The 20,363-nt window shown below is 35.3% G+C and overlaps 1 protein-coding gene across 2 annotated transcripts in view; it reads right to left on the bottom strand.

Annotated features, from left to right (window-relative positions):
• Nucleotides 1-4,044: 4,044 nt before the first annotated feature.
• IleRS-m (Isoleucyl-tRNA synthetase, mitochondrial) overlaps nt 4,045-20,363 on the bottom strand; it is a 42,398-nt gene continuing 26,079 nt past the window's right edge. For both annotated transcript variants that reach the window (XM_067096687.1, XM_067096688.1), the window contains 8 exons: nt 18,309-18,472; nt 15,264-15,407; nt 14,469-14,688; nt 13,788-13,894; nt 11,681-11,826; nt 9,546-9,730; nt 8,479-8,557; nt 4,045-7,141 (listed from right to left, as the gene is read on the bottom strand). In XM_067096687.1, the coding sequence (XP_066952788.1) occupies nt 7,008-7,141; nt 8,479-8,557; nt 9,546-9,730; nt 11,681-11,826; nt 13,788-13,894; nt 14,469-14,688; nt 15,264-15,407; nt 18,309-18,472 (1,179 nt within the window). In that variant the 3' untranslated portion in view covers nt 4,045-7,007. The remainder of the gene's footprint in view (nt 7,142-8,478; nt 8,558-9,545; nt 9,731-11,680; nt 11,827-13,787; nt 13,895-14,468; nt 14,689-15,263; nt 15,408-18,308; nt 18,473-20,363) is intronic.

Raw genomic sequence — 20,363 nt, 5'->3', positions numbered from 1 at the left:
AAGGTAAACAGACCAGCGCTTGTTATGTAGGAGTTTTCTTCAGTACCATCTGCAGTGGTCGTTGAAGTTGGTAACAAGGTGGTTAACTGGTGCTAGGTGGCCAAGCTGGGGAAGTTCCCCACTCAACTGTAGTAAGATGACATTTTTCCCTTTGGTATCAGAGACTACATGGAGTGGTTGGGGTGAGATTATGCTAAAAGGCTCTAGTTTGTATATCTAGAAAAAGTACAAATTATTTTTAAAATCTGACATTTGTTCCTACAGAAACACAAACCATCACCTATCATGTAGGAGACACTTCTTAGGTGGAAAGTTGAATCTACACTGGGAAATGCTGTGGTCCCTGTCTTTATAGTGAGCAGAGGACCAAAGATTCCTGTAACTTCCTGCAAATCTCACAAAGCTTTGTGACATTTTGCATGATGAACTGTGCGACTGCTTCATCGTTTCACAAAACCAGAAAGAGAGAGTGTTTGGGATGCTGTCTTATGCTTACTGGTACTACAGAGAGACATCAACAACGCGGCCAAAGAAATTGGCTTCTCATTGATACTTCTACGAGCCTTGGACTTGGCACAAAAGCATACAGCTATAATCAGTTACTCATGAACCAACAAAATCTAATGATGGGAGTCCCATTGGTTCCACCCAGTCCTATAAACTTCTGATGTTTTCAGATACTGTGAATGAATGAGGGTTGGGGTATCCACTCAATGGACTCTCAAGCAAAGTGGTCAAGCACAACAGGTGCAATTGCGTCAACTTCATAAAGTTGAGGGTAATCTTCCTAAGTCTCCAAGCATTTGTGACCGTATTGTAAGTTCTAGTGTTAGGGTCATGATCGGCTATACTACCATAGCTTATTTAAGAAATCAGGGGGACAAGGTTAGAGTCTTTCTGTACATGTCAGCAGACATATTTGATTGGGCAAAAAGGCACAAGATGACCATCATGACAAGGTTCACTCCAGGAGTTTGCAATGCCTTGGCGGGCACTCTCAGCATGGCTCATCAGATCCTTCCTTCAAACTAGTCCTATCATGTGGATGTCTGCAGGGTCCTATGACAGGTCCAAGAACCAAGGAATGCCTTTCCTGGATCTGTTTGCCAAAACACTGAATGCCAGACTACCACTTTACTGTACTGTTTACCCAGCAGCTTGGACAGTGGGCACCTTGCTCCAGTAATCTTATATCCAGAGTCCCTACTGCTTCACACACAGAGGGTAACCAGTACAGTGTCAGAGAAAGTGGCATGTTGGAAGTTGCAGCAACTACTATTGCCACCCCTTGCAAGCCCTCTTCTACTTCTTTTTACCAAGGAAAGTTGGTGTGGTTCATTGCCAGGTGTGATAAACAGGGCTCTCATTCACTCAAAGCCTCTGTTCCCACACTAGCTCCTTCTCTCTAACCTATCAAGTGTCATTAATTTGCTCTCTCTTCAGCATTCCTCCTGCACGGCTTAGACTTTAGAAAGATTCTCAACCTGGTAAGTCCTTTTTTCCTAGTCTATCCCATGGGATATCGTTAACCCTCAAAGTTTGGATTTGACTTTGGTACTCAGCAGTCTCATCAGACCACCTCACATGAACCATTGGAAGGTACCCTCTTTACTGGATATAACCTTTATAACAGTTTTTAACTGCCCTTGCCTCTTCTAAGTGTATCAGTGGGTTCCATGCCCCTTTGGTTGGCATTTTGTTCACCTCACAGTTCTTGGCCAAAGCTCAATCTTTGAGTACATCTGACTTGTTTTTGGACTCGGTTACTATTCCCACCTTGCCTTCTCTTCAACTAAAGTCAGTCTTCTGTGCATAGTAAGAGTATCAGGAAGTACCTCCACCTTCTCTTTCTAATCTGTTCCTTCACACACAAGAATCTACCTGTTTCAAAAAGTACAATTTCATACAGGATTTGGCAAGTTATTTCACAGGGTTATTTTGGTGTTTCACAATATGACATCTTGCAAGGTAAGATCAAGACTTATGATCTCATTCCTCAAGGCTATGGCACACACAGAGGCAGCTGTTTCCTGGGGTACTTGTCTTTAAGCCTCAAGTGCTTGGTGAGTGTGCCATGTTGGTGTTATGTCTTCAATTGCCAACCCATTACTATACTAAAGCTCCCATAATTCTAGATGATTCATATGGTGCTCCACCATATGAATCATCTAGGCTTCTTGCATCTTGGTCTCCTTTTCTCTTCCAAGAATCTTCTTCATCATCCTTCCTAAACTGTGATTCAAACCACTTATGATTAATGGGTTTGTAAGAGCAAACTATGTTTATAAAAAAAATATTTTTCTGCAAACCCACTAGTCAGAATTCAGGACGTTAGTTTGGAGGAATGATGCATTGCATTCTCAGCCAGTGGAGTGTGAACTGGACATGCACAGTAGGATTTTCATTATAATGACTTACCAAAACACTGTAAAAGCTTTTATCTCTTTAAAATCGACACGTCCGAGATATAAATTTCAAACTTTGTTTGGAACGCTGATATAATTGGCGGAGATCAAACCCCACCGGATGCCGGTGGGGTTGGGTGTGGAAGGCGACATACCCATGAACCCAGGTCAGTTTCATTCTCGGCGACAGAACGCATCTCGCGTCCGTCTGCCTCAAACTGTTTGGTTTCCTTTGTCTCCTTGCGCTTATTTGTGGCGTCTCTCCTTGGTGAAGTACTCAATTTCCTGTTTATTAATCTAGCTAGCCTAGCTCTGTGAATTGCAGCTATGTCGGATTCCAGTTTCTCGGATCCAGGGTTTGCGTGAGGGAATTTGTGCTCCGCCAAACTAGTTAAACTTAAGTACTGCCATTCTTTGTGTACAGCATGTAGGGGGTCAAGAGTGTTCCCAGGAGAACACATGCAGTGAATGTATGGGATGGAGTCAGAGTTTTAAACGTACAGTTCCCATCAGGTAAAGCTGGTTAGGGATAGGGATAGGAAAGCCTTTGCCGTAAGGAAGCTAGGCTATCTTCTTCGATGGTGGCATCACGTCATCTCCTCTACCGACTGTTCCTTCCTCCTCCCTACCCTCCTCTACCGCTGCTCTTTCCCCTCTCATATTCCCCCCTCTTCTTCACCAGCTTCCCAGTATGTTTTCCCTAAAGCCAAGCCCAGCCTCGAGGCTGATAAATCAGAATTCGTTCTTTTCAGAAATCAAATGGAAGCGCAAATGAACGGTTTTCATGGAGTCGGTCTTAAGTTTAGCGGCCAAACCAGAAGTCCGGGCGTTAGCGTCGGTGATGACCAGAGCATCCTCATTCCTCCAAACCACATGACAATACCATCTCAGTCTACTTTCCCTGGCTTTAACAGTTATTTTACAAAAAACCAGTTTTTCTTATTTGATCATTTTCAATTAATTCCAGCAATGACACTCCCAGGATTAATCTCCATATTCCCAATTCTGTCCTTTCCAATAAGAAGTTATACAAAGCAAAACATCAACAAAACACTTGGTACAGTATTTGGGAAAGCAATGACATGCACCCAGGATTAATACATTATTGTATAGACCCTTCTGCAGAATTCATTCCAATTCTAAAAAGATTAAGAGTGGCAGCTAAAGTGATGTCATAAACACTATTCTTACAAACCTATTAATCATAAACAGCCTCACTCAATATGAAATGGACCCAGTCACACCAACTTGATAGATCTTGAATGAAAAAAGCTCCATTGTGCATGCCTGAGTTACGACTCCACTGTCCCACAAGGCAACACTTCATTACTCGTGTTAACTTCTTTATAAATTCTGTTATGTTTCCCAAGACTGACAGTGTGTTTGCCCAGTTACTGTCCTGTGCCATTTATTTCTTTTCATTTACTCCAAAGTTCACCGTAGGACTTATGTGACTGATACAGATGAAATAGCATGAAATTATGTAATATATTCAGTACATAATTTATTTTCAAAGGTCAAAATTGATGTCACCCTACTTTTAAAATTCTACATATTGATACCCAACCTTATGTTCTACTTTACACCATGTCATCACTTCATAAACTTAATGATATTTTAAGGAAAAGAAAACAACATATTAATAACAATTAATTACATATATACATTATTATATACAAACTGTAGTCACAGTACATGGTATTTTATCTATTTTCAGCAGTATCTTGTACAATGTTATTAAAACCTAGTGTACCGTAACCTTAACAGAGAAACTCGACAAGGTACAATTACTGTATGCCTGAATATAAATTAAATTAGGTTCCTCTTGTAAATGAGCTCACTTTCTTGTGAACTGACTATTTCTTCTGTACTTCTAAAACAACAGAAAATAATAACCACAGAAGTTCTGGTTATTCAAGTCCAAGTACTTGGTAGCTCTAGTGTAGTTTTTTAACCACTCAGCACCATGTCTAAAACTAAAAATTTTCCTTCACAGGAAATTCTTTGTTAGTTTATGAAAAAATTTCCAACCAGAAACATTGACAAGATTTATTTGAACAGACATCTACTCTTAACAAAAAATAGATAATGACCCTTGCGATATACTGAAAAATCCCAGTTATAATAAACCTATGTTAGGCCTAAGATATTACTGAATACAGTGCTCCCACACTTTTTCGTGAGGATAGGTGCCAGAAACCATCATGGAAACGCAAAATTCGCGAAAATGCAAAATCCAATCTAAAAATGCTTAAAGCTGTGGATACACAGTGTTGCTCTTAGAAAAAAGCAAATTAGTGATAATTTTAGAGATATGGTACATAGAAAAATTCAAGAATTGGTGAAAGTTCCTGCGTAAAAGCAAAAAATATGTTCCAAAAAATCCACGATAAAGTGAAGCGTGAAAAAGTGAGGGTCCACTATATACTAAGACTTTTCTTTTTTTAAGGTTATAATACATAAGTAAAAGCACCAATAAAGGGACAACTTTCAGTTATGTATTAAAAAATAAATTTCTAATTTATTTCCTGATTACTTGTCAAAGTTTTTAAAACTGAGAAAGAATGGACTGATAAAAGTTTGAAATTTTAAATTCTATGATAAAAATTTTTCCACTGTAAACCTATTAGTTATAATAACCAACCTCATGGTCTATGAATTCCCCACACATTTCAATCCATTTAAAAGAAAATCTTTAACAGGCAAGAATGGGCATTGGGAACACTGAGTACCCTGATTACTGAAAATGTATCCAATGGGTAACAGACCACTTCTCCTCTTAAACAAGCTTGGGGTCTTACTCTTCCGACAGTGCTATACATATAGCTGAACACTGCAATGAAAAAGAGGGTTGCTGCCTTGCAATGAAAAAGAGGGTTGCTGCCTTAAAAAGTCTTTTCAGACTTGTTGCCCTTGTTGGACTGAAATAAGCTCCAATTAGATGGCTTCATGAATCCAAGCTGTTTCTGCAGACAAGCTGGACTAGGCAATGAGAGCTACAGTGAGGAGTCTTGGAAGTACTAGTGTAGTCTTTCAATGACCAGCTGCTCCAGCAGAAAAACCTCTGGTATGGTGAAGTGAGACTGATGTTCCCCCATGGACTCTTCTTCCTCCTGAGGGTACTCCTCCACAGGAATTCAGGTCATGAAACCATTTAAGAGTAGAGTTCTCCCAGACAGGATCCCCTTGGAATGACAGTCAGTTCCAGGTTCTATAGAGAAGTATCAAGCTTTTGACATAGTGAGGTAGATGGTGAAACACAAGATACCAAATGTTAGTAGTAGAGTTCAAGATGAAAAGAATGCAGCATTGCCCTAAATGAAAGGAGGGTAGCACCCCATCATTTTCCAGTGACGCTTCCATCACTTTCCTTTCAGAAGAAGAGTGTAGCTTCAGTTCAGCACTCCATTTAGCTAAGAGGCTTCCCAGTGTTAGTGGACCTGAGGAACAAGGAATGTAAACTTCCCATTCCTTTGCATTTATCATCAAAAAGATTTCTCCACACTGTATGGGCAGGCATGTCTGTTTAACCTTATAAAAAATCAAGAATGCTTAACAGATTATTCAGTTATCTAAAAACTGCTAGGCATGTTTGTTTCTGCATCTGATAAGTCTTTTGTACTTACCAGAGTATTCCATTATGTAATGAAATCTAATGTTGAGGTACCACTCTACAAGCAATGAACTGTAGCTCTATGTTTTGATGCTGTTTGTGCTAGTAATAAATAAAATTAATATTTCTTCAATTATTGTTTTTCATCACTAAAGTAACCTTTTAATTCACTCTTATTAATGATACTCTGTTATGTTTTAATGTAAAAAATTTTATAATCACTGTGATGTGTGAGTATATCATAGCCCATTTTTTGTGTGATTTGTACAGCAGTTACATATTTTTTCCTTGTTTTTAAGTATGTAAAAAAAAAGATCGCAAGTAACAGCCTAAGAAGGGATTTCAAATACCATAAGCTCCATAGTTACTTTGATAAGTGAAATGTAGCCAAATGATCTGATCAACTCACACTTAACATAGAGCAAATGATAAAATTGTAATGGAAGGAGAGGGGGGGTTAAACACTATGCAATGTTAAATATTACAGGCATATATACAGTAAATGATATTTTGAAGTATGATGAGGAGGTTACCTATTGTTTGGAGGCAATCCTTCTGTAACTCAGGTTTTTCACTAATGCAGTAATACTAAGGTTGCAGTTGTGTTGGATTAGTGAAGGTCCACCTGTACCACACTATTGGAAATTTAAATTGCATAGCCAATCAAGAATATTTCTTTTGTGCAATACATTACAGAATATGATCATTACTACCACAAGAAAAGATAAAAATGTCCATAATATTCACCCAAAGATGGTAAAGAATGATTAAAAGCTGGTATGCCCTTAATATCACAGTAAAACATACGGTGAGAAAGTACTCAGTACGACATTATTAATGATCAAACAGCAACCATTCCCAGCAGTTTATGACTAAAACAAAAAAAATACAGGTACTGTATTTACACAGAATATGTATTATCTCCAAAGACTGGTGGGTTCAGAAAGATGGTGAAACAAATGGACTTACATTTCAGGAACTATTTAACATCACCAGCCAGATGAAATCACATCTTGACAACGTATGCAAAGGTCTTCTTTAGGTCTGGCAGTAACTTTTCTACATCGCAAACATTTGCTGTTTTCTGGAACACATATTTGAAAAGAGAATCCTTCATTGGCATCTGAAACAGAAGTTAAACATCCATAAATAAATAATAAAATAAACTAAAATATGCAAATTGCATAAAAACATAATGATGTTACTGTCACTAATGTTTACATTCTTATCTCATTTGTGAAAATTTTGTCAGGTTAAATAACAATAACAATAATATGGTCAAATAACATCAATAGTGATAATACAGCAATAATGTCTTCAATAACAGCAGAGGTTGGAAAGTATGAAAGAGTGTGAATGAGGACCTCTTTAATGTTAATTTGAATAGGTATGTAGAATAAGGAGGGTAAAAGAATACGCATTATTCCAAGATGAAAGCATGGATTACATTTGAGTTGGCTATTCCATTATTTTATGGAAAAGACTAATGGGTTGAGATACCTCTCAAAAATTGAGAGATAACTTTTGAAAAAAAAAAAAGGGAATTTACAAAAGCTAGAAGTGAATTTCATATCTGGTTATTAGCTGGAATAATTAGCAATACAGGATTGTTGATCTCCAACAAATTAAACAAGAAATCAAGGCCTCTCAAAAATAAGAGATTATCTGAGAGGAAGGGGATTCTCTTCTTCATATAACTAGAACACTGGCCAAAATTGTACCCATTCATAGTGGAAAGAATCCATACTGCAGCAGAGATAAAGACATACAGCATATGGGGAAGAGGTGTGAGCAGGATATTTAGTTACTGAACAGTTGGTAATTCAACCCTGTCAAGGAAGAGAGCAAAAGATGTCACATCCAAATAGAGACCAATACAGGTCACATATCAAAAAGGGAGCTTATTGTTAATATCAAGCTTTAGTTAAACTGGTGAAGAGGAAATCTACAGCATCAAAATAAAACTCACAATGTTTGGATGCAAATCTGGGTTTGATTTATGCAATATATCTAATACAATTATTAAGTTATCAAATCAACCAAAATGTCGACAGGGGAAAGATTTGATTTCATGTACACCTAGACCTAATCAGATAGGAACTGAAGCAGAAAATGGACAAGAAAGATGAGAGAAGAGAGAACTTATTTCATATCTAAACTGGTGAAGGGGTGAGCTAACCAACAGCATGAAAATGAGGATAATGATGAATAAGACCTATAGTAATAGTGGTATAATGTATAAAATATGAAAAACATATCAAATATGGATTTAATATGTAACATCAATTCTCAAAACAATACGGCACAGAATAGCATCACAAGTAAGGATGAAGAATTCTGGAAAATTAGAGCTGATGACAATGACTTGAACAGAACTTGGTTGGTAGATAAATGGTTTCCCTCAAATAAACACACTATTATTAGCTAGAATTTATAAGCTACTGTTACAAGAGTACTTACCCTCCAAAAGAACAACTCTTGCAGCCTGCATTAGTTCACAAAGGCCAGAATCCTGTGAATCTTCACTAGTCTGCATTACCTGGGAAGGAAAGATCTTCCTTATATAGACATATCACCCATGTTAAGAATGTGTCTAACAGTACATGAAAATACTGGTTAAACTCTTTATATGAGGGTAAATGCAATATATGAGGTCAGACAACTCAAATCCACCAAACTTTTCATGGCCCACAATAATCATCTCATGCTGTTGTATTCTTAGTAATAAATTAAATCATATATGAATAGTTAACAGCAATGAATAAAACTGAAGTTAAAAACATATAAACAAATAAGGAAAGGCAGTCCTGTAACACCCATAATGCTGCCTCTTCCAACATTTATGCTGGAAATCCAAAGTTCTTGAGTTGAATAGTTCCAGTAACTGTTTCTAATAAAATAATCCCAACTTTTGAAATTATCGTCCTACATTACTTTTCCATGGCTTGTACGCTCATCTTTTAAGAGGTAGGTCTGTTACCTCCATCTGCAGCAGGTCCTCTGTTTATCCTTTCCCTTCTTAATCTTATGCCTAACAGGCATTTAAGTTAACATGAATACATCTTCATAAAATGCATTTATGCAAACTTGCTGAAAAGCACAAAGCTTTTAAAGCTTAGGTCAAAACTTTTTAAAAGGAACCATCTGATGTGTGTAAACCTCATATTTATAAGGAATCCTGTACTGCAATTACATAACCCTAATCAGGTGTAAAAATAATTTATTATGCAACCCACTAAAAATCTACTCAGGCCACTTTATATTGGAAATGTTTTCACAACTTAACAAAATCCTGTTCAGCTTCAACAAACATATCATTTAAAGTCAAACAACAATAATCTTCACAAAAGCTTCTCAACAGCAGAAATATTTACAAGTTTTAACTATTTTATAACAATCAAATAAAATACTTCAGATAACAAATGATAAAACATAGAAATAAGATTACAATCAATGAAATGAAGAAGACTAACATGTCTATGCAGTCTGGCACTGACAGAAAACTTTATCATACTCTTTAAAATTACCTTTAATGAATTCAAACTCTTGCCTCCAGCTGTTATGTGAAGTTCCATACTGAAAGGGTTCATATCAGGATGCTGGTGATAGATCTCTTTCTTGATATTCAAGCACTCTTCAACTATGCTGGCCAAATGAGGTTGCTTCCAAGCATTAGGAGCACCAGAAGTTTGTTGATGAAAGACTCTGGAACCTGCAGGAAGTTAAACAATGCAGTTTCAAATTTCTGACTGATGTCCATAGAACAGTTGGTAGCACATTCCAAGAGGCCACATGTTATATGAGAAAAAGGCATAAAGCAAACAAAAAATGTGAGTAAAATTAGGAAGTATTGAAAATTATAGCTGTTTCCAAGTCATTTAATTTTTATAGTCTTCTCTATTCGTCTTACTCTCTTCTTCTTTTCATCAGCATGTAGCTGGTATATCAAGTTTCCTATGGACATTTAAAGACTTACTGTTGTCTTAGTCTTATTTTCTCTTACGTCTTGACACGTGCTCTGGCAGTCATCTATGAGAGTACAAAAGTGAATGAACTGAGATACATGATGCTCAAGACAAATAAAGAAGACTACAAATTAAATGCTGTGGAAACAATTATTATTATTATTATTACTATTACTATCATTATTATTATTATTATTATTATTATCATTATTATTTTTACAGAATGTAATTAGCCCAGGAGGGTAAAATACCTGCGTACCTTAAATGGGACAGGATCCAATGAGAGGCTCTGTCACAGAAGGTACAGAGCACCCAGAAGTACACACATGAGGTGAGGGCAAATAAGAACACAACCTTGAGGGGGCAAAACACAAGAAGAAAATGTCTGAAAAGAACCCAAAGGGAGAAAAAAGAAGCTGTGAGGATTACCATCAAGAAGCAATTCAGGGACTTATGGTAGTCCTTGGAATTGCAGGAGCCAGACGGCAAAAAAGCACGAAAGGTTTCTTTGCTCTTTGGCACTAGTGCTTTCTAAAGGAAGCCTGAAGAAAGCGTGTGGCATAAAATCATTAAAAGAAAACAGCAAGAGCAAATTAACCATTCCCTGGAGAGATGAGTTCACTTATTACAGGCACCAAGAACTAAGGACAAGAATTTCACACATGGTGCCAAACTACAAATCCAGTAGAATGAATATACAGTATAATGGGTGGAAGGAGCACACCTGCCATCCACACAACACGACAGCTGCTGCCATGACTTTTAGGCAGCCACCCACCTTCACGTTATGCCTGATCAGTACTAAAGAAGATGCAAAGGCTGGAAGGTTACAAACCAGATGGAAGAGGCTCTTCCAAATAAGAAATCAAACCATGAAAACAAAGAGATGAGAATCAGAAATCATCTCTACCATTGCCATAAAATAGCAGGGAAATGAAGGTTATCCAAACCATTAGGACACCCAGAGCTCCAGTCTGTCTGCACAGCCTGAACAGAAAGAACGTGGATAATTGCCCTTGGACTACAGTGTGCAAAGCAGCCTATGACACTGAACTTGGCTGTGGCAAACTGAACTGAGGGAGCCTGACATAGATATCATAAACATCCCCTGCCAAGGCCTTCTCACTCAAGCAATGGGTCTTTGCAGACAACTGAGGGAAAGGAACAAATGAAGATACTGACGACAGGATGATAAAGAACATAAGACATATCAAATAAACATGATGAATTAAGGCACACCAGACCTCAAACAATACTGCAAGTAAAGCATTTGATCACCAACAAGCAAAGAAGCCTGATCTACATTACACTAAGAGATAGCCCAGCCAAAATTGCATAAAAGTAAAAACTCACTATACCTTCATAACACATCTAAAATGGTAAATAAATGTACGTGTGAATTACAGTACCTCAAAACATGTGATCATGAAATGGCACATAAGGACATTGAATAAATACATGAGAACTGGATAAATACTGAAAGTTAATACTGGGAAGAGCAAAATATGTCCATCATTGTTGAAGCCAAACAGAAGAATGAAACATGATATTTTACGGGTAGTGTACTGTAAAGTGGCTGAATCCATTTCACATGGGATAAGGCTAACTATAGTTGGTAGGTTTTGTATAAAAAATTATATTAAATAAAAAATAATTCCATTTAAAAGACTTTATTACTGTATATTCCTTCTACATACCTTTTTTCACAGGGTGGTGTAGGGTAATTTCTTCAGCCAGATGTGGTAATATTGGTCCCAAGGTGAATAGCAAATGATTTAACAAGTTTTGCAATACAACCAACGCAGAAATCCTTTTGGGACTCCACCGAGACTCACAATATAACCTGAAGCATAAAATGCAAATATCTGAAATATCTCAAGCTGTTTTGAGTATTCATTAGAAAATTATTTAATTTTTAAATTGTTATTCTCAACTGATTTTAGACTATCCAATAATTACCATTGTAACAGAAGTTGCATGAGACCCCTGATTTATCTTTTTACAATCTCATAGGCTCACCCAAAAGATTTTTTGTAGACATGTCTTGATAATTTAAAAAATGAAAAGATTACGAACCTGGACAGCCATGCAGAAAGATACAAAGGGGAATAGATGAAAAGAAAAAGAAAGAAAAAGGAAGACAGGGGCACTGGAATGAACTTTTACTATCAACTACCATACCTTGCAATGCATATATACTGTAAAAGGTACCATCCACAAAAGTAAGAACTATGAATAAGTATGGACAACAAATGGGTTATTCTGTCATTCTAGTTACTTTACTCATCCAGCAAAATGAAAGTAAATGTGTCCCTGAAAAACTTAAAAACCTATATTTTATAAAAGACTAACATTTTTGAGAAGAGATTAGCACTACAGTATATCTTATGTTTAGATCTTAAAAGATCTCATACTGTTAAAAATTGGAATTTACATAAATGAACTATATATGGTATTTCTTACAGCAACAATTAGCAACATGATATTTTCATTTAAGTCTACATCTATGTCTGAGCAATTTGTCCAGCAATTACTAAGCAACCTTGAGGCATTTTCAGAGCTTGAAGTTTGTGACAAAACCACAGGATGTGGGGATACTGCACACTTTAAGTTCTCTAGGTGTTAGAAAGGACAGCAGGTGGGCAAACCTTTCCTTATGGGACATAAATAGCATGACAAAGGCTAATTCAGGACCTATGGATCAAGAGGACTTTTTGTATTTTTATTTAACAAACATTTTTATCTGACAATTTACCATCTGGACTTCCTTGTCTAGAATGGGTGCATTATTATTATGTACTGAACTAGATAATCAAAGATCTGTTCTTAATCCTAAAATTTAAATTGTAAACAACAAATTGTAATGCTTAAAGACTGTAATAATTGGATTAATAAAAAAATGTTGAAGACTGATAAGCTCTTTGACTGACTGGCTTAAAAATGACATTCACTCTTGTATACAGTATACATATTTATAAAAGGGGAGGCATTTACTTCAAGTAATCTACTATATTCTGAAATGTATTGGGGTGGCTGATTCTGTGTATACAGCATGTCTATTAGACAAATAGAATTATTTATTACATTTTTACATAACATGTATATTTCTATTTTATAATCATATAATCATTAGTTTATTTATTACCATATATTGAGTATTTCATGTTTTTTCGGGTCATTTGGAGACTGTTTTTGCATTAGTATTACTGACCCAGCCTGAGACCCATTTCAAATATTAAAAACAGATGTTGTAATTAATTTTACCTGCTTTTCTTTACTCACCCCTCTTATATCTCTTCATATAACACACTAACACGATATGCCGAGTGCATGTTAGAGAGATGACTAAATGCTCAAAGAAGTTTTATTTGACTACTTTGACAAGATATTTTGCTAGGATGGTTAAGCACTAAAAAAAAAAAAACTTTCATCAACTACCTTGTCTTAGGCTCAGGTGTACGTGCATTCATAGTTTACTTGACTGTTTTAATCATTCTTATGTCTGTTATACTTGACTTATGTACAGTGTGCTTTAATAAATGTGACATTTTCTTGCTGCTTTCCCAAACATCTTTTCCCACATTTAAGTACTTTACAACAGTTCACCCAAAACTTTTGTCTGACGTGGCTATTACACATCCTTTCTAAGTTATTCTATCTTATTACTTTATATATTCATCCAACCTGAATGATTTCCTTACTACATACAGTTTTTTGTCAATTCTTAATAGTGTGCGTGAAATGTAAACTTCCCCTTTTAAATGGGTATATAAAGTAGAAAGTTATTTATATCATTACACTTACCTGTCTCGAACTAGATTTATATAAAAAGAAGATACGTCAGAGTTGATAAATGCAACAGAGCTGCTCACTATCTTGTGATAATAAAACTGGTTGTAGTTCTCCCATACCTGAAAAGGAGTTGTAGAAACCTTTATATAGTACAGTTACAGTAACCTCTTCTATGCCCTTTTCACTATTCAATTTCTTAGAATGTCAGCAATATTATGATTAACATGTATTACACTAATATTATGATTAACATGTATTAAAGTATACTTTCCTCACTCTGTAATAAATCTTCTTTTTCTGAAGACTAACCTTGACTATATAACTTAAATTTGACTCAGCACAAAATTATATTTGGTAAAAATTGCACTATAATACTGTTATAGTAACAAAAAATGGATTATTTCTTGGCTAAATTACTTCCTTGTTATCCTTGTTAAAATGGCAGTAAGCTACAATGGCAGTAATTTTATACCTAATCCCAGGACAAAATCAATCCTATAAAATAGCAAGCAGCAACATACTGTACTTCAGTATGATAAGCTTCCAAATATAATTTTGAAGTACCTGTTTGTTGTATTGTTTCTACTGTGCATACACATATCTTCCAATTATTTCTGTTGTACAAACTACATTCAGTTCCAATATTCATCTGTTTACTAAAACGTCAGATAGGAAACTGTTATGAATACTTACTTTTTCAGTGTGATTATGAAGAAGATGAAGCATGTACTGATCCACAGGTCTAAGGGCACTAACAGGAAGACTATGTTGACTAGGTTGATAATCACCCAAGGCTGATAACAGAAATCTCAGGGTCAACCTCACTTTCTGCACTTGCTTACTACAGGAGTCTAAAATATTCTTCCCAACCTTCACCATACTAGTATTGGTAACATGTCCAGCAACCCACCATCTGAAAGATTCCAAAAACAGGAAAATCTTAACTAAACATTAAAAAAAAAAAAATTTGTATATATAAAAATAAATTTGAAAAGTGAGGTAAGGCTGTAGTTATTGACTAGATAATCTGTAGGTATTCCAATTCCACTCAAAAAGGACTCAAATATGAGAGCACCATTATAATCATGAATGGATGCGGCCTGCAAAAGATTTCATATAGGAGATGGAGAAAAAAACTTACAAAAACAAACCAAAACCTCTGAAAACTTCACAGTGGGTTAGCAAAATTGGATGGTTTGTTACATGTTTTTCTACCTAAAAACTGTGAAAATATTTCTATGCTTCTGTTTTCACTGACTTTTCACAAGAGGGGCTTATCTCCTCCATCATCATTTGTCTCCAGTGGTTTTCTTTAAACCTTTAGACATCAAATTGATAAAGGTATTTGATTGCCTTCAATTACTCTTTTTCAGCAAATGCATCTACTGAAATTTTTTGTTAACCTAAACATGACTATGCTGGCAAACACCATATTTAAAATATTTCAGTGACAAACAATACAATTCTTCAAATCCTACCATGGCTTACCTCAACACATCAGCACCATACACTGGATCTTTCTGATGATTTTTACCACCATCAGTAATGACATGTGGGTCAACAACATTTCCAAGAGACTTGCTCATTTTCTTTCCTTCTTCATCTAATGTGAAGCCATGGACATACAAATTTCTGAAAAAAGAAAACACTATTTGTCTGTTTCGAAGTGGAGGACTAAGATAATGTTCAATAAAGTATGTGAATGCTTTATTAAAAACTGTGTACTGTACACTCATTAACAATCACAGTATTTTTCTGGAATGTTAACGCATATTCACATTTCCCTTGGCCTATGCTAAGCTAGCCTAGGCTAACCAATTATTCTTACAAATAAAATTTTTTTGGGTCTGTTAACTTACAAAGAATACTGTTCTGGTCTGTTAGCATACATTCATTTTACAATTCACATTTCAAATTTTGTGGAAGCTGGCACCACTAACTGCTGTAAAAAGAAACATATTGCAAAAAATATCTTTACACAGTAGCAAGACTTTTTTCTTCTTGTATTCTCTGAAACTGATTTATATCTGTGTCCATTACTTACTCAACAGCATCATAATGTTGACAGTGAAACTTCTGCTATTTTGTCCCAACAATAACGGAACAAAATCCTTCTGTTACGATGAGATTCCATCACAGTAGTTTCAGTTATAAGAATTGTTTATTGTATATTAATTTCACGCTAATACATTGCATTCCTATTGTCAATAATTTCTGCAAAGTCCAGTCAAGAGTTTTTCAAAAAAAGTTAATTTTCTAAATAAAATATTTGTTTTATTATACAATACAATGCAGGTTTCCCTTCCTACATTATTCTTGAAAATTTAAGGATTTATCTTAAATCATAAATATAGACATACACTCACTTTCAGACCATAGTGAAATTCTTGAGTTTTGAACTTTGAATACTGTATTGTCACTTAAGGATCGACCAAGTTTTCCGACTTTTTTAATGACAGGTTGTTGATATATAGGGGTTTGTTAAAGGATATTGTGGAACTTCTGGGAAAAAATTTTTGTTCAGTGACCTTAGGTTTTGTGACGCCAGAGCATTTTTCACAAAAATGGCCATTTTCAAAATGCATCTCCTCCTTTGCTTTTTGGTTTTAAGGGATGAGATTTGAACCACGTATAAAACACATATGGACCTTCGATACAAAAACGGGATATTTGATTTTTCAATTATTTTTGAGATATGAATTTTTTTTTTTTTTTTTTTATGAAATTTTCCCAGAAAAATTACAGAAAAAAAATTGCCAAAAATCAGAAACTCAAAATATTAAAAATCCCGGCTTTGTTTTAATCTACCATGTTTCCCCATGTTTATTTATAATTTCATTTAGATTGGTCCAATACTATGAGGAGATGCATTTTAAAGGCTTAAAACTTATGTTTTGAGAAACGGCCTTCAAAGTTTTAGTTACATAAAAAAAGTAAAAGGACTTCAAAGACTGTGTCACAATTAATTCTATGGTTTTAATTTTTATTTTTGGGTATTAATTAATGCAAAATGATTATAAATAAGAATATTAATTGATTATTTATGTACCTAAGACACATTCTTATAAATTTTAGGTTCCTGGTCCCCGTCTGATCTTGCTGCAAGGTATTACTCTAGGGTATCATAGTTGCCTACACTTTTTATTATTGTCTCGAATCCATCCCTTGCCAAATGGATCCTGGGAATTACTTTACATTCACAATTAGATTCGTGATTCAAATAATTCATCAAGTCTTGCTTCACTTATTATGATCATTTTATTTTCAGGATCGTCTATAATATCAGCCTCCAGCTACTGCTTTCTTTTCTAAAATATCTTTGCCCTTTGGTAGTGACGAACAAATAAAAAGGCGTTTAGGGGTGGATGTGGTTGGTCTCTGGTCAGCAGAGATCGCTGCCTGCGCCGTTTGATGGGCGACAGCTCTCTCTCTCTCCGTCGCTCCATTCCTCTGGCACTAATTTCTTGAACTCTTTCTTCTACTTCTCGCCTGGACTTTTCCACTTGGCTTTTCCGCATTCTAAAGCATGAAGTGAACTCTTGGACCTTTTAGGCACGGTGGAAAAACAAAACACCACCGCAGAAAATACAGAGTTCAGTCAAGGCTAGCGAGCATGAAAACGTGTCCTTCTAGCTTGGAAAGTTTATAGGCAACTCTCGGCTACAGTCGGCGTCATGGTATGACGGTGTCGCTTGTCATGGCTAGGAATAACTAAAAAGGTGCCGAGAGGATATTATTGACATTATACATTTCATTTCAAAGGAAGTTTTTCGTAATAAATATCGCAAAAACTATACCAGACTAAATCATTTGCGCTACTGGTGTTTTATGGGTATATAGTTATTGTTACATTTTAGGCCATAACTAGAGAAATACAGCAAATTTTAGCATAATATTTCGTGGACACATTCTTGAACCCTATACGAAGCCATAGAATTTTTTTCAGCAAATCGAATTTTTTAAAGATTATTGGGTTTTTTTAGGCGGCCGATCCCCTTAAGCTTAGTTAATACTTTTCATGCAATTTATGATAGTTTTTAATCTATAAAAGAAGCTTTGCTTCAGAGAGAAAACACTTTTCTTGCTAAACCTATGATATACCTTTGGAAAAAATTTCAGAACACAAAAGTGCTCACTGACATCACTACCTATCCAGTTTATCAAGTCATTTGGTATCTAAATAGTATGCAATAAATAAGACTTTACTGTAAAAAAATCTTTCAACTCGTTCCTTGAGGGTGAAAAATCAAGCCGCCTACTGGTAGGTGTAGTTCAAGCTACAAAATGATGAGATTAAATGAAGCTGACCAAAAGGCCCATGTTCTTATACTGAATTTTCAATGAGAAATACACAACACTGAAACCATTTCTATGTCATTGTAATCATTACAGTATAATTTTCCATCAATATCCAAATCTTACTAGTGAGGAACCTATGTCTAAACTGAACCACTGGTATGTCCTACAAAGAAGTTATACAGTTTCTTATATAATATAATAAGTTATTTTTGCTATGTTATATTTTACACCTACCTGTATGGGGCTTTTCCTGTTATTGCCACAGACGTTAAAAGAGATGACTGAAACCATCCGGTAAACTGGTCGATTCCTTCAAGATATAAATCTGCAGATGGACTTCCCAAAACACTGTACCATGAAGAACCAGAGTCAAACCAAATATCAAGAATATCAGATCCCTGTTGAAAATAATGGGCTAGTAAATTATGGGACAGAAATCACCTTATAACAGCCTTTATTAAAAGGTAAAAATAAAATCACTAACGTGAAAAGCGTCATATGCACAAGAGTGACTATGAAGTAACTTTTAAAAAGTACAAAAAATCATGCATGAAGTTATTTCCTATAATTATCCATGAGTTCAATAACCCTGAAACCTTGGTCAAGTAACACTGTGTCACATTGGCCATGCTGCTCTAACTTTAGAGGCTAGTCTCTCAAAACATAACTTATATAAACTCAATCTGTTATTTCTCCATTTTTCAACCATCAATTAAAATTTCACAAATGAGAGACTTAAACTTGTTCAACTGATAATTTACAATATCTGCATTTATATGTGAAAGGATTAAATTTTGGCAGATTATTTTGAAGGTAAGACTTAAAATGTAAAAACTTAAGATTTTTTGCAAACCAATAATATTCATTAAGATTTTACTTCAAGGGTTTGAGGACCATTAATGCAAAGGTGTTGTATCATTAATTTCGTTCAGGTAAAATAATTAATACAGAGGAGTAGGCATTCAAATTTGTTTTTACTGAAAGGGATAAAAAAACTGACATATATGAGGTCCTTTAATCCTGGTCCTAAATTATAGCCATGTCCCGATAAATACGTATGTATTTTCACCCCTATACTGGCTGTCCCCTGTAAATGGACATAACAATTCATGAAAGGTATTTTGGAAGAATAGGGGAAAAAATTAGAATGTTGACTAGACAGAGACAAAACAAACGATGTCAATAAAAATAATCTATATTATCATGTCTTCTGTATGAGACCTGAATTCCATCATTCCATGCAAATGAACACTTGTTATGGAAGGTGTCCACTACTGTTAATTACCTTCTTCAATTTTGCTGGAAATCTGCCAGCGTCACCTTTATTAGCAAAGATTCATCTGATAGAGCAATCCTTTACATGTTGTAAACAGTTTTATGTTACTCTGTCTACTGTATGATTTTGCAAAGTGATTGTATAAACTCACTCCTCTCTGACTTGTTTCTGTCGATTGGAGCATGTTTCCTGTTCATGCCTCCTAACCACAAGATTAAGCCCTTCTCTGTCTTCACTAAAAACTTATCCTTCACTACAGATGTTACTCTGGCTACTGAAGGGGTAGAAACGTCAGAAGCACTAAATTTTCCTATTTCAGTTTTTCTTATGGATGTACAACTCATGACAGCCAATTTCATTATATTATTTTCTCTTACATCAATTATTCCAATTTTATGACTTAAAGAAGGAGATTCACAGGCTATCTTGGGCTAGGAAAAATTGCCACCAACACTACTCTTACACATTAGGGCTAAAATCAGCAGACTTTTCACACATGATCACCAAACAAAAGGTGCAATGATAATGAGCATGAATACCATAGTTCAAACTGTGGATACTAGAATGTGAGACTAATAGAATGCATGGGTAAAAGGGGAAGATAAGTAGCACAATGATACAGAGGCCCAGAGTTAAATCATGTAGGCCTCTGGCTAAGATGGCAGCTATTTGTGCAAAATTCAAAAAGCAACATCACAAATTTCAGGATTTTTCTGATTTCAATATTCACTGACAGCATGGACCTGAAACTTTGTACTACACTAAATTAAGGGATAATGTGAACCAACTGTATATTGATACTACCACATACAAGTTTAAGAGGAAATCTTTTACAATAGATAAAGGTTTTGTATAAAAACATTTCTTTACAGTAATAAATAACAAAGATGTGTAACTATGCTCAATATGTTTATGAAATGTAAATTAGACAAATATCCCTAAAGAAATTCTGGACATGAATTAATTTTAAAATTAATATTTCACACAAATAAATTCAGGACATGAATCAATAT

This window comes from Macrobrachium rosenbergii, chromosome 53 (assembly GCF_040412425.1).
Source record: "Macrobrachium rosenbergii isolate ZJJX-2024 chromosome 53, ASM4041242v1, whole genome shotgun sequence".
Taxonomy (NCBI): Eukaryota; Metazoa; Arthropoda; class Malacostraca; order Decapoda; family Palaemonidae; genus Macrobrachium; species Macrobrachium rosenbergii.
Note: the sequence above shows the minus strand (reverse complement) of the source record. Positions and strands in the feature narration are given on the sequence as shown.